Below are 15,523 nucleotides of genomic sequence, written 5' to 3'. Positions count from 1 at the left end.
ACAGAAGGTCAAGGGAAGAGAGTGGAACCTGGGGTAATAAGGGCTTGTTCCAGACCCAGAAGTGGCCCCTGCTGTATGAAAGGAAACTTAATGAAACTCTCTGAGCTTGTTTCCACATTAGTAAAATCAAGAGAGCAGAATCTACCCCTCAGATGTTATGAGGGTTATCTAAGATATAGTATGGGTGTCCCAAGTGGCTCAGTGGTAAAGAATCCACCTGCCAAGCAGGAGACATGGGTTTGATCCCTGAATCAGTAAGATCCCTTGGAGAAGGAACTGGCAACCCACTCCAGTATTCTTGCCTGGGAAATCTCATGGACAGAGGATCCTGGTGGGTTACAGTCCATGGGGTCCCCAAGATTCAGACACACCTGAGAGACTAAACAATAACAAAACATAATACATTATGAAAAATACTGTGCAAGCTGTCAGCCACTTTATAAATGTTGGTTGTAATCACTGCCTTTAATCTTTGGTCTGGAAGTGCTATCACAATGAGTAACAAATGATGATCATGCTCTTAAATTGTTTCTTCTCTAATAGGACAAAATATATGTGATCGTTCTTTTCTCTTTATTGAGTACAAAAAGTAATCATGTTACAGTCACTCCCTGGTGCTTCTTCTGGGTTCACAGTATTGCAGGGCCTTATAATTGACCATATTTTGGGTATTTCAAATGCCAACTCTTATTAGAAAGATCTCCAAAGTACTATTTTTTTTTTGAAACTAAAATTTAATATAAATCAATGCACTGAGTAGAAGTTTGTCTCCATATATATGGGAACCTTCATAATTAAGGGCCTGTAGAATGCCATGTTTAATCTCCACAGATGAATCATTTTCCAAATGGATTAAGACTGCTTTTCTATCTCTAAACATTATGTGGTGCTGGAATAGCATGTTTTTTCTTTCTGGAAGCAGGAAACTGACTTGCAGGATATCTTGCTTTCTCTTCTTGCCTCTGGGCTTTGATCTTTTTATGACAGCTTAGGACCCTCAAGAAGAGAGAGAGCTTCATGTAGCATAGATGGAGCAAGCTGAGAAAACAGAAAGGACAGAAGCTGAGTAGAATTACTATGAAGCAGAAGAAGAATTCATGTTTTACCTATTCATGTTTTGTTTGTTAAAAAAAAATCTTTATTTTGTATTGAAGTATAGCTGATTAATAAAGTTGTGATAAAAAAACAACATTGTGATAATTTCAGGGGCACAGCCGAGGGACTTAGCCATACATATCCACATATGCATTCTCCGCACACTCTCCTCCCACCCAGGCTGCCACGTAACACTGAGCAGAGTTCTCTGTGGTATGCAGTGTGTCCCTGTTGGTTATCCATTTTAAATATAGCAGTGTGTACATGTCCATCCCAGGCTCCCTAACTATCCCTGCCCCTGACCCTTCTCCCCTGGCAACCATAAGTTTTTTCTCTAAGCCTGTAAGTCTGTTTCCGGTTTTGTAAATAGTTCATTTGTCACATTTCTTTTTAGATTCTGTGTATAAGGGATGGTATGTGCTATTTCTCCTTCTCTGTCTGATTTACTTCACTCAGTATGAAAATCTCTAGGTCCATCCATGTTACTACAGGTGGCATTATGTCACTGTTTTTAATACTAAGTAATATTCCATTGTGTATGTATATCACATCTTTTTATCCATTCCTCTGTTGATGGACGTTTAGGTTGCTTCTGTGTCTTGGCTCTTGTAAACAGCGCTGCAATAAACTAGTTGTGTTTTGTTAAATATGCAATCTTTTATTTATGTCTCCTTAGGTGAGGAAGTCCGGAATCCTCAGAAAGCTATTCCTATTGGAATTGTGACTTCTCTGCTCGTTTGCTTTATGGCCTATTTTGGGGTCTCGGCAGCTTTAACACTGATGATGCCGTACTACCTCCTGGATGAGAAAAGCCCACTTCCTGTGGCCTTTGAGTACGTTGGATGGGGGCCAGCCAAATACGTCGTTGCAGCGGGCTCCCTCTGTGCTTTGTCAACGAGGTACATCGCGCTGTCTTTGGGGCAGGGCTGTGTGGGTTACTGCAGAGGTAGCTGGTGTCCACAGAATTGCTTTTGTATGTTTTAAAAACAATCCTCTTAGAAACATATCATACAACTATATTCTCTGAATTGTTCACCCAGAATTGCTGTATCGAAATCTTAAGTGATAAAATCTTTTCTCCCTGAGCTGTTAAAAGTCAGTTTTTCAAGATAATGATGGTCCAAGCTTCCAAGGATCTATATGGCATTTATGCACATTTATATATTTCATACATATTTGCATATGTATGTATTGTAAAACTTATTGTAAAACTTGACAGTACTTATACTAGTATGTTTCCCTGCTGGCTTTGGTGTTACTTGTAGTGCTGCAGACAACTGAGACCTTATGTGCAGACTTGACAGTTTCTGCTGTTTTTTTAAAATAGTATCAAGTCTGTGTGAGTGAAAACTATATGCTGTGGCATTGTTAAGTGTAAGGTGCTTTTTGTTAATGAAACATTGAAACTTTTTGTCTTAGCACTGATCAGAGTGAACTTGGTCTAGAAATAGAAATTACTGTTCTCAAGTTAATGGTGGAGATTTGTATACATCTGTGTCATAAGAATAGTTGAATCTCAGGTATTCAGATCTTCAGTAGCTGCTTATATTAATATTTTATAATTCATTTCTCAAGTTTCCTGAGCTACTCATATTTTAACTTAACATGATCATATTTCACTTGAGTGCTGTACTGTAGAGCACTGTTACAAAGAGAAAATTAATCTCTGCTTGATTACTAATTTTTTGAAGTGAAACTTTTCTAAAATTTCAAAAATAAATTTTAAAAATTAAAAAAAAATTTTAATTGAAAAAATTTAAATTTAAAAAATAAATCTTTTTGTATAATTAATCAGCCTAGCTCTTTTATCCCCCCTCAAAATCCCTTTTGTTTTTTTGTATTCAAGATAGTATTAAGCAGCAATTACAAGTTACCTCTTGGATCCTCAGCCATCTGATAATATTAAGGTTTATTCTGAATAGTTTTAAAAATCTGAACTGTAAAGATACTTTGTACCATAGTTTTAAAAGAGAGAAGGCAAAGATTTATTTGTGGCCAAGCTCAACCACGCTTTATTAAAAGATAAAGGAGATGGAGTTTAAAAAGTGTATTTTACTTATTTTCTCTTAAATTGTAAGTTTTTTTTACAACTTAATCATGTATGGAATGATGCAGTCAGTAAACACACAAGTAATTCAAAACAGCTAAAGCAAAAATCATTTTCTTAAACTTCACTCTTACTGATGTTTAATTCAGGCTACTTCTATGTACCAAATTTACAGTGAGTTCATCTTTTTTCCTTTTTCTATCTTGATTATCTCATGCTGAGAATTATTTCAAATTTGATCAAAAAATAATGGTAAAATAATGTAAAAATGTGTAATTATTGAATAAATGAAGTGACTAGATACTATGAAATGAAATTACTTAATCTTTTCTATAATTATATGTCAATTTATAAATTTTCTAAGTTAAAAATGTCTTAATGACATGATTATTTTTTTTAAGTCTTAATTACTTAGTTTTAATTGAGTAGTAATCATGGGCCTGCACAAATTCTTTGCAGCATTGTTTTTAGTCTGATAATTGTGCTGAGCAGATTATCTCTGAGAGTATAATGAATTGCACCATGGTTAATATTTTTAAATACCCAATCATATTACATTTAAAAAATAACAAATAGCTGTGATGCTGAGTTTTATACAATGACTTAATTGCAGCTCTGTGATGTAATCTTGCATGAATGTGTTTGCCATACTGCATGTGTTTGCTTTTTATTCAGTCTTCTTGGATCCATTTTCCCAATGCCTCGTGTAATCTATGCTATGGCGGAGGATGGGTTGCTTTTCAAATGTCTAGCTCAAATCAATTCCAAAACGAAGACACCAATAATTGCTACTTTATCATCGGGTGCAGTGGCAGGTGAGAGAGAGTTGACTTTTATTAAGTAAAGGGGGATCTTTTTTCATCAAGGATTCTGGGAAAAAATGGAAAATTAGGTGGTTTTCTATTTTGACATGTATAAATATCAATAACTTTTCAGTGAATGTTTCCTATTTTGAACCTCTTTTTGGTATAGGTTCTGTACTTTAGTGTGTCCAGTCTTTACCTGTATAGACTTGTCTAGACTAATACTTGTAATAACTCACTTGTGGATTATGGATTTTTCTGTTCTAGTCTTCTGGGTTCCATGTTTCCTTTACCCCGAATTCTGTTTGCCATGGCCCGGGATGGCTTACTGTTTAGATTTCTTGCCAGAGTGAGTAAGAGGCAGTCACCGGTAGCTGCCACACTGACTGCAGGGGTCATTTCTGGTAAGCTCTACAATCATAGGGTTCTTCAGCATTAGGCTTGAGCGTTTATGCTCATGCATGGACTTATACAGTGGGTCTGCTTGCTGTGCATGTAAGTTGAAAACAAAATCACTGATAAATGAGGGTATGAACATTGGGATCACATCTGCAAATGGTGGTGGCAGTGGTCTACTGAAATTTGTAACTGACCCTTTGAGATTTGGTACCGTTTTGTTACCTTAACCTTTGGCGCTTCTAACAAATGTGCAAAGGGTTACAGTGGTTCCTTATCATGTATCAAGTATTCAGTGCTTTTCAGATCTATGAAACAAGCACATAAAATTGTATTATCAACACACAAAACGTTAATTAAAGAATGATTACTTAATCCTTGAATTGTTAATTAAAAATGATTCAATATTTTGTTTGTTATCCAGGATATAAGTTGAATATTGCTAAATGGTCATAGGATTTTTGAAAAGCTAAAGTTTACCCATTCTTAATTAAATATAAGAAATATCAAAGATAATTTATACTTGGCCATTGTTATTACTGCCCTCAGTATGGTGGCTAACCCCACTTCCTGGGCCCATCATAGTTCTCCAAGAGTTACTAATACCTATATTATCATAAACCCCATCAGGAATCTATTTTTCCTTTCAAGAGCTTTGATATTACGTCATGTTTTCAAAAAAACAACTCCAGATGCCTACCATTTGGCATGTCATAATATCCATCAAAATGCTTTTGTCCAGATTCTATTCCACATGAAAAGTTGCAGAGAATTTGCAGATTGAGAGAATGGCCTTAAAGGTGGTGTTGTATAGAGCAAGAGAAGGACTGTACCAAGCTTTAGAGAGAAAATGGTAAACACTCTTAGTAGTATAAATTCAGACCAAAGATGATAATTTTGTCGAGGCTCTGAATTGTTGGGAAATTAGATTACAGAATACTAATGCTTAATTATGTATGAAATAGGATTCTTTCAGAATCTAAGTATTTTCCTAAATAACTGCACTTTATAAAATGTTTTCTAATAAACTTGTCCTTTTATTAAGATGTATGGTGGGAAGTCAAAACACTTATTTTCTCAGTGCTTAAGATTTCTGCCCCCATAAAATGAAGTTTTCACTAGACGATGTAAGGCCCACTTTATGATTAAATATGCATTATGATATTAATGAAAGTTCATAAATCTTGACAAAAGATAACATATTTTATTTACTCCATAAAAGCTTTTATTTTTTCCTATAAAATCTTGCCCATTAATTCTCTATTATATATTCAGAATTTTTAAAAATTTACCCTTCTTCCTTTAGGAGGAATTTAATTTGACAGCATAATAAGATATTGAAATTAATAATTACAAGAAGATAATTATAGCATTTTTAATGCACTAAAACATTACATTTTTGCTATTTTGTAGTCTCACCTCTTGCTTGTTTTTAACTTAGATCAGAGAGCTTGTATGGATAATTTATCATTTTCTTCTGTTTTGGCTTCCTAAAACAGGTTATCTGTGATTCTTACAAGACATTAAAATTGTAATCTAATGTATAGCTATACTAGCAATGGAAATTTTTCAAAATAAGGCATGGGATGTATTTAAAGAAACAGTGTGGGACTTCCCTGGCAGTCCAGTGGTTCAGACTTCGTCTTCCAATCCAGGGAGCACAGGCTTGATCCCCGGTCAGGGAGCTAAGATCCCATATACCTCGGGGCCGAAACACCAAAACATAAAGTGGAAGCAATATTAGTGAAGTTGCTCAGTCGTGTCCGACTCGTTGCAACCCCGTGGACTGTAGCCTATCAGGCTCCTCCGTCCATGGGATTTTCCAGGCAAGAGTGCTGGAGTGGATTTCCATTTCCTTCTCCAGAGGATCTTCCTGACCCAGGGATTGAACCTGGGTCTCCCACATTGCAGGCAGATGCTTTACCGTCTGAGCCACCAGGGAAGCAATATTGTAACACATTCAATAAAGACTTTTTAAATGGTCCACATAAAATATAAAAATAAAAAAAAGGAAAAAAATAATGTGCTATTTTAGACAGGCCACGGCCATATTGGTTTAGCTGGAGCCTTCTTCTACCTGTGGTGCAGGAGACCTGGGTTGGATCCCTGGGTTGCAGATCCCTGGAGAAGGGCATGGCAACCCACTCCAGTATTCTTGCCTGGAGAATCCCATGGACAGAGGAGCCTGTTGGGCTATAGTCCATGGTGTCCAAAGAGTCAGACACGACTGAGTGACTAACACGCACACACACCACTTCTACCCAGTGGTTGTAACCTTGCTAAGTTAGCCTGTCTGTTAAAAAAGAGTAATGACCCTATTAGGTTAAACCATGTGAAACTGCTGGGGTTTTATTAAAAACAGTCAAATGCTGATCTATAAAGCTGAACCTAAATGATTGCCCCTGTCTCATAGGACTATTGAATTGAAGATAAATTGAGATCATAAAGATAGAAAGCTTGCTGAGATGTCTGGAGTGCCACATGAGTGGGGTGTGGTGTTCTCTACTTATTATGATAAGGACAACTATTTGGTAAATTCCAGTTAATATCGTCACTATTTTAATGGTTCACCGGAGAAAAAAATTGGAAGCTGCAAGTTAACTATTCAACTGTGTGAAGTATACTTTGCCTCTTAACATTATTAGGGCTTGGAGGTAGCCCCAAATAGTTTAAATTTAGTCAGAGTGTGTGGTTTTAATCAGGATAGAATTTATATTCTATCTGAAGCATAATTTAGTTGGACCTCATCCTGTCTAAGATATAACTCAGAATGCAGATGGAAATTAAAATGATTATGTAACATCTATAATGAAAGGTCTTCCATTTGAATTCTTTTATTTTTATTTTTTAAAGGAGCCTGCCAGTATTTCCTGGCAATGTTTTTTCTCCTGAAACATCAAAGGCGAATATTCTGTCATACGGTATTTTCACTCTTTGTCAGGCCAATATTTTTTAAGTAATCAAAGTAGATGTATTTTGTACTTGATAGATCGCTGAGGGGTTTTTAAGTTTTATTAGCAGTGTGTATGACCTAAGGAACATCTTATTAACTATAAGAAACACACTTTCTAAGCTTTACTTGACTTATCATTGGCAATAAAACAAAAAATTTCCCATCACTTATCTCTGACTTGGCATCAGCTGTCTGGAATTTTCTCATGGGCTCTCTTCTTACCCCTCTTTCTTTCCCCCAATAGCTGTGATGGCGTTCCTTTTCGACCTGAAGGCCCTTGTGGACATGATGTCCATTGGGACACTTCTGGCATACTCTCTGGTCGCGGCCTGTGTTCTCATCCTCAGGTGAGTTGTCCTTCTTGCCAACTGAAGGTTCTGAAGGGTGTGTGTCAGTTGAAGCCCGGGAAAGAAAGACAGTTAGGGCTCACTGGCCTTGTTTTCATGGAGTTCGCTGTCTCAGAAGTGAGAGGCCATGGGCACACAAACGTGAATACGAAGCATATTTAGCATACTTGGTCCTTAAGCGAACAAATACAGTTGGTAATTATCAATAGGTTGGCCTAATCTATGTGAACAACAAATTCTCATAATGTATAAAAACACTTCAGAATACTGTATTTTTAGTCCTAGTGATTCAGCTGCTAAGCTCTTAGGCTAAAGATTTAATCTTTATATGTATGGCCGAGTCCCTTTGCTGTTCGCCTGAAACTATCAGAACATTGTTAACTGGCTGTGCTGGTGCTCAGTCACTAAGTCGTGTCCAACTCTTTGGGATCCCATGGACTATAACCCTCCAGATTCTGCTATCCATGGGATATTCCAGGCAAGAATACTGGACTGGGTTGCCATATCCTCCTCCAGGGAATATTCCTGATCCACATCTCCTGCATCAGCAGGCGGACTCTTTTACCACTGACCCACCTGGGAAGCCCTAACCAGCTCTGCCCCAATATAATATAGTGATAGTGAAGTTGCTCAGTCATGTGTAACTCTTGGCAACCCCACGGACTGTAGCCCACCAGGCTCCTCCGTCCATGGGATTTTCCAGGGAAGAGTACTGGAGTGGGGTGCCATTTTCTTCTCCAGGGGATCTTCCCAACCCAGGGATCAAACCTGGATCTCCTGCATTACATGCAGATTCTTTACCGAGCTCCTAGGGAAGCCCCCCAATATAAAATAAAAAGATTTAATCAAAGAAGTACATATAGATATATGCAAAGGATGTTCATGGAAAAGGTAATTTATGATAGTGAAAAAATTGAACTAAGTGAATATCAATAGTATATCAGTCAGTTCAGTTGTCTCTCAGTCGTGCCCGACTCTTTGCAGCCCCACGGACTGCGGCACGCCAGGCTTCCCTGTCAATAGTATTAAACAATAAGGTCCTACTGTAGAGCACAGGAAACCATATTCAGTATCCCATAATAAACCATAATGGAAAAGCATATGAAAAAGGATATATATACACATACATAAACTGAAACACTTTGCTGTACACCAAAAACTAACACAGCATTATAAATCAACTATACTTCAGTTAAAAAAAATAGAATAGTTACATAAGAGTACAGTAGACTGTTCTACAGCAAATAAAATTATATTTAATTATATGGAGAGATATATCAGTTTCTGGATGCAAAGCTATATGTAGCATCTGAATTTATTTAACTAACATACATTTGCACACAAAAAATGATTTTTGCAAATATATACACATATTTGCATTTTTAACTGGCTGAATTTGTAATAAAATGCTAACAGTGATTCACACTGAATGTTATGGATTATTTTAATTTTCTTCATGCTTTTGTGCATTTTTTCACAGTGAGCATATTTCTTCTTTAGTTGGGGGACAAATATTACTTTTAAGTTTAAGCAAAAGCTTCTCAGAAGATCCCACTGGGGAGACCAGGGCAGATGTTGGGAGCTAAAGCAGGCTGATATCTTGATACCAGCCAAAGAGGAAGAGGATCTGTAATAAAGGAGAATGGGTAGGAGGTGGCTGACGAGAGAGAGGAAACCAGGGAGGCAGGCTGCAGTGAGACCTTCCAGTACCAAACTGAAGGCTGCATATTATATTACCCTGTGCGTGCATGTGTGCTAAGTCGCTTCAGTCGTGTCTGACTGTTTGTGACCCTATGGACTGTAGCCCACCAGGCTCCTCTGTCCATGGGATTCTACAGGCAAGCATACTGGAGTGGATTGCCGTGCCCTCCTCCAGGGGATCTTCCTGACCCAGGGATCGGAGCTGCATCTCCTGCGGCTCCTACATTGCAGTTGGACTCTTTACTGCTGAGCCACAGGGGAAGCCCATGTTACCTTGTAGCTGATATTTAACCAGGGTTTCTGTTTACAGGGTTGCTGTTTTCATGAACGGCATCTCCTTTGAACATAGATAATTCCAGAGTAATCATTTATCATCACAGGTGCCACACTTTAAAATGTAACTCTCTTCAGCATCTAATATATATAACTTTCTAATCAAGTGGCAATCAGGAAATTCTGAGTTGCTGCAGGTATTTTGCTGAGCACATGTGTGACTTGGCTCAGCAACCCTGAGGCTGCAGCCACAAGACGTGTGCATTTACTGCACCAGCCGTGAATGGAAATGTCTCCATTAGAGTTTTAGGTGCTTGTTTCATTTGGACCAAGTGTTTGAGAATAAAGACACACACTTTTACTTGGGAATAGGTACCAGCCCGGCTTATCTTACGAGCAACCCAAGTACTGTTCTGAGAAAGAAGCTCTGGGATCGTGCGCCAACAGAACCTCCAAAAGCAAGTCTCAGGTCACCATGCTGCCAGGACAGGGCTTCAGCCTGCGAACCCTCTTCAACCCCTCGCTTCTGCCTACAAAACAGTCTGCTTCTCTCGTCAGCTTTCTGGTAGGATTCCTGGGTAAGTTCCCTTCACTGTATACCTTATGAAGACCCAGTGGGTGTGTGTGGGTGGAGCAGGATGATGTGAAAGAGGATGAAAGAATATGTTAGCACTGCTCTCAGTCCTGAAATGTTCACCTAGGGGTCACTGGTCATTGAGATCTTCCTTATGTTAGCAGAATAAATCGATGGTATATTGGTAATTGAAGAAGAAAGGAAGAAATTCCCTCGGGCAGGGGTCCCCAGCCTCTGGGATCTAATGCCTGATGATCCGAGGGGGAGCTAATGTAATAATAATAGAGATAAAGTGCACAGTAACTGTAATACACTTGAATCATCCGCAAACCATCCCCTACCATCCATGGAAAAATTGTCTTCAGTGAAACTGGTCTCTGATGCTAGAAAGGTTGGGAACTGCTGCCCTGAGGTGAGAGTGCAGAAGTACAGAATTGGTCCATTTTGTGAGCCTTGAGGGTTCTTCCTGTGGGACGCGAAGTACACCTGCCCGAAACTGAACTGGGACCCAGGGAGCGTGGGAGGCCATACTGCAGATCCTGCTCGCTCACCCACAGTTACATAATCAAGCGTATTTTCAGCAACATTTATTGATGTGCCAGGAACCCTGCTGGGTACTTGGGATGTCAGGAAAGATGGTCCTTCCTCTCATTGGACAGCCTCATTGGTGGCGAGCTAAGGGCAGTACAAGTTTCTCTGAGAGCACATGGGAGGGACCCCTAATTCAGACTTGATGATCAGAGATCGTCTGGGTAGGCAGTGATGCCACTCTCTGAAATAGGAAGAAAAGGTGCAGATCATGTATTATTTGTTTACATGAACAGTGTTTACAACAGCTGAACACAAACAGACTTGTTTTCCCCATTGGAAAAAAAGGGCACTAGCCACCCTGGACAACATTCCATCAGTCCAAGTGATCTCATCTGAGACTGGCAGGAAGGCAGGATGGTAGAGTCCAGAGGGGAGACTGACTCCTAAGGAGGAGACAGTCATGAGTAAGCAAAGCGGGATTCTTAAGTCATGGAAATCAGGCATTTCTTTCCAAAATAGAAATGAAGAATCTTAGTATTTGGCAGAGTAGATATATAAAGAACTTGCTATCAAAATAGACTTTGAATGAAGGGGTCTGAGTGAAGGTCACGTGCTGGTTTTGTTTCACGAGCATGTCATCTCCGCAGCATTCCTCATCCTGGGCCTGAGTGTTCTGACCACGCACAGCGTCCACACCATCGCCAGACTGGAGGCATGGAGCCTGGCTCTCCTGGTGCTGTTTCTCGCTCTCTGTGTTGCCATCGTGCTCATCATCTGGAGGCAGCCCCAGAATCAGCAGAAAGTAGCCTTTATGGTATGTGTCATGAGGATTCATGATCCTAAATATTATGCATGTTTTCTCTTGTATGTTGGTTTTTGTGATTTGTTTCTTTTTAAAAAAACAAACACACTTTTATGGTGTTAACCAGTGAACAACGGTCCTTTGGGATGTTCCTTTTTGTCTTAAGTGTTCTTTTCAAAAACTTGAATGTGTTCCTAGTACATTATTCTATGTAATAGTAAACAAATTTCTTGTTCAATACTCTAAAACATCAGAAAAATAACTAGAGTATTTTAGAAATTCAGGAAGGTCCCCACACCCAAAGCCCTTCCACTGTGAAGTGAAGTTATTCTGTCCATTTGAACTAAGAGCAGAATTTAGCTTGAAGAGGGCTTCCTGGAAGAATCCCCCTGAGATCCCAAGAGTGGTCAGAGTTCCAGTGGCATGCCTTCTTGATATCAGAATGAAACCACTAAACCCTAAACTAAGCCCTGAAACCTACTGCATCTTGGTGATAACGCAGGTGTTACACAGCGGCTGGATAACCCTCTGTAGCTTTGGGCTGCAGTAAACAGTGGGAAATACGGGGCTCCTTTTAGTAGTCTCTAGACGTTGTTGTTTAGTCACTAAGTCATGTCTGACTCTTTTGCAACCCCATGGACTGTAGCCCGCTGGGCTCCTCTGTCCATGGAATTCTCTAGGCAAGAATACTGGAGTGGGTTGCCATTCCCTTTTCCAGGGGAGTCTTCCCAACCCAGGGATCGAGCCCAGGTCTCCCACATTAAGGTGGATTCTTTACCATTGAGCCACCTGGGAAGCCCATTCTCTAGATAAGTGGTTTTTGTTCGAGCTGTTCTTTTTGTGAGAATATAATCACACTGACACACTGTGACAGTATCTATGTATGTCAAATTAGTTGCCACCATGTCAAAACAATTTGAGGAATGTGTTTTAAAATTTGAGTGTATTTAAGAAGATACTTTCCCTCCTTAGGTTCCATTCTTACCGTTCCTGCCAGCCTTCAGCATCCTGGTGAACATTTACCTAATGGTACAGTTGAGTGCAGACACCTGGATCCGATTTAGCGTCTGGATGGCGCTTGGTGGGTCTTCTCCTGTTTCACTTTCTGAACGTGGGCTCTCTCTTTCCCATGTCGTGTGCTGTTCCAGAGAAATGCGCCCCACCCCCTCCCTAGAAACAAAAGCTTTTTTTGGTTTCCTCCTTTCCAAGTTTTAGAATACCTGAATGCCTACATTTCCAGATGTTTTCCAAATACCTTTTTAAAATTCAATTGCTACAGTAACCCTGTAAAACTCTGTAGATCCTATTTTTTCTAACTTCTTGAGTAAAAAAAAATGAAGCCCCCCTCACCAAAAATCAAGGGGTCTAATTTGCAAATGGCACCCCTAAAGTCTGATTACAGAGCCAGTTCCTTCCAGAGCACCATTGAATTTCTGGCAACATTTTGAATGAGCTAATTGCAAGAAATTTCTTTTCCCATACCTAAATGTCTTTTATTAGACCCTTGGGGTGGAATTTGACCTTACATACTGTGAGTGAGCTGATTTACATCTACACTGCGTCGGTTTTCATCATGACTTCTTCAGTGTCTTGTGTGAAAGCTGACTTGTAAATTCAGAGTTTAATTGTCATAACTGGTGGCCTGAGGAGTTTGAGAGTTTGTGCCTTTTGATGGTCCTCCCATTGGCATAATGAGTCTCACTCACTTGGGTGTGTGTGTGTGTGTGTGTGTGTGTTTGCTTTGGCTATAAATTAACTTCATTTAAGTCTCAAGCCACCAACCCCCTTGAGCCAATGGGAGGTTTAACCTAGTCGGTTCTCCCCTCCCCCCACAGCCGCACTAGTTTTGCCCATTTTGGGGGGAGATCTGACACGGTGCCAAGAAATTGGGGTGGATCAAAGGTTATCCATCCACACAGGTTGCACTGGGGCATTCTGTCCCTGCGGCCGCTCCTGGTAGGCAGCTCTGTCTTATCAGGGCCAGGATCCTGATGGGAGCCCCCGGCGACTTGGCTGTGCCCTCCGGAATGAACCACAGAGTCATTCCTTTGGGGTCTCGCCACCTCCCCTGGGGCTGCCAGGAAGCCGAGCCCAAACCCCGGGGCACAGGAAGCAGAACTCCTTCCCTTCCTCAGAGCCCAGAAGACTGTACTCTGGCGGAGAGCTTCCCCACGCTCCTGCCTTTCCTCGAACCACTGCCTCTTTCCTCAGCTGTAGCCCCCTGAAGCTCAGTCGTGTGCTTATCCGTGGTGAAGAGTGGGAACCGCAGAACCAGACTCCCCTGTTTCAGTCCTCCCCTGCTGTTTGTTAGCCGTGTCACCTGGGTCATATTCCACCCCTGCTTCTAAGTGCCTCGGTTTCTTTGTGAAATGGTGGCATCGCCACCTTTATTTGAGGACAGAAAGGCTAGCTCTCCAAACTTCTAAGGACATGAGAGGAAATAGAATCCGTTCTAACAACTGCACATGCCAGAATACGCATTGGTGGGCTGCTTCCCATGGTTTACATGGGAAAATTACAATGCATTTCACATCAACCCAAAACTCTCAATCAACTTTTAAAATTATAGCTAAAACACAGCAAAAATGCCTACATATCCTGTGAGAATACTGAAAATCTTCCCCCCTGACCCTCAGTCAGTGTGGTGGTTAATAAACAGTTGCTTTGCATGTAGTTATTCATGCTCTCCTGGTGGCAGTAACGTGTGTAAGGCACACCCATGGCACACAGGGTGTGCGCCTGTGTTGTCACTTTGGTCAGGTCCAACTCTTTGCAGCCCTGTGGCCTATAGCCCACCAGGCCCCTCTGCCCATGGGCTTCTCCAGGTGAGAATACTGGAGTGGGTTGCCATGCCCTCCTCCAGGGGATCTTCCCAACCCAGGGATCAAATCCCAGGTCTCCAGCATCACAGACAGATTCTTTACCCACTAAGCCACCTGGGAAGCCCATTCACACAGGACATGTTTTCCAAAATATCTGACTGTGTCTCCAATAATCCAGCACTTGTATTTGGGGAGTATTTGAGACTTTTCCCCATATATCCTTTTGTTTAAAGTATCGTGTTAACTTTTGAGGAGGTAAATATTTTTTTACATAAACATTTCAAAAATATTTATTGAGAAAAACATGCATGTTCAGTTCAGTTCAGTCTCTCAGTCATGTCCAACTCTGCGACCCCATGAACCACAGCATTCCAGGCCTCCCTGTCCATCACCAACTCCCGCAGTTTACCTAAAGTCATGTCCATTGAGTCGGTGATGCCCATCCAACCATCTCATCCTCTGTTGTCCCCTTATCCTCCCACCCTCAATCTTTCCCAGTATCAGGGTCTTTTCAAATGAGTCAGCTCTTGGCATCAAGTAGCCAAAGTATTGGAGTTTCAGCTTCAACATCAGTCCTTCCAATGAACACCCAGGACTGATCTCCTTTAGGATGGACTGGTTGGATCTGCTTGCAGTCCAAGGGACTCTCAAGAGTCTTCTCCAACAAGACAGTTCAAAGCACCAGCTCTTCGGTGTTCAGCTTTCTTCACAGTCCAACTCTCATATCCATACAGACTACTGGAAAAACCATAGCCGTGACTAGATGGACCTTTGTGGACAAAGTAATGTCTCTGCTTTTTAATATGTTGTCTAGTTGGGTCATAACTTTCCTTCCAAGGAGTAAGTATCTTTTAATTTCATGGCTCTAGTCACCATCTGCAGTGATTTTGGAGCCCCCAAAAATAAAGTCAGCCACTGTTTCCCCATCTATTTGCCATGAAGTGATGAGACCGGATGCCATGATCTTAGTTTTCTGAATGTTGAGCTTTAAGCCAACTTTTTCACTCTCATCTTTCACTTTCATCAAGAGACTCTTTACTTCTTCACTTTCTGCCATAAGGGTGGTGTCATCTGCATATCTGAGGTTATTGATATTTCTCCCGGCAATCTTGATTCCAGCTTGTGCTTCTTCCAGCCCAGCATTTCTCATGATGTACTCTGCATATAAGTTAAATAAGC

General features: G+C 40.6%; 1 protein-coding gene across 3 annotated transcripts in view; it reads left to right on the top strand.

The window, feature by feature from the left end:
- Positions 1–15,523, top strand: part of SLC7A2 (solute carrier family 7 member 2) — a 71,745-nt gene that overhangs the window by 50,017 nt on the left and 6,205 nt on the right. For 2 of the 3 annotated variants that reach the window (XM_027530222.1, XM_027530224.1), the window contains exons 6-11: positions 1,772–1,994; positions 3,818–3,957; positions 7,539–7,641; positions 9,988–10,193; positions 11,368–11,534; positions 12,495–12,603. In XM_027530222.1, the coding sequence (XP_027386023.1) occupies positions 1,772–1,994; positions 3,818–3,957; positions 7,539–7,641; positions 9,988–10,193; positions 11,368–11,534; positions 12,495–12,603 (948 nt within the window). Of the gene's footprint in view, positions 1–1,771; positions 1,995–3,817; positions 3,958–4,212; positions 4,350–7,538; positions 7,642–9,987; positions 10,194–11,367; positions 11,535–12,494; positions 12,604–15,523 lie in introns of all 3 variants that reach the window. The other variant, XM_027530223.1, reaches the window with a different exon arrangement.

The sequence above is a fragment of the Bos indicus x Bos taurus genome, chromosome 27 (assembly GCF_003369695.1).
Source record: "Bos indicus x Bos taurus breed Angus x Brahman F1 hybrid chromosome 27, Bos_hybrid_MaternalHap_v2.0, whole genome shotgun sequence".
Taxonomy (NCBI): domain Eukaryota; kingdom Metazoa; phylum Chordata; class Mammalia; order Artiodactyla; family Bovidae; genus Bos; species Bos indicus x Bos taurus.
The sequence above is the reverse complement of the archived record's forward strand: the minus strand, read 5'-3'. Positions and strand labels throughout refer to the sequence as shown.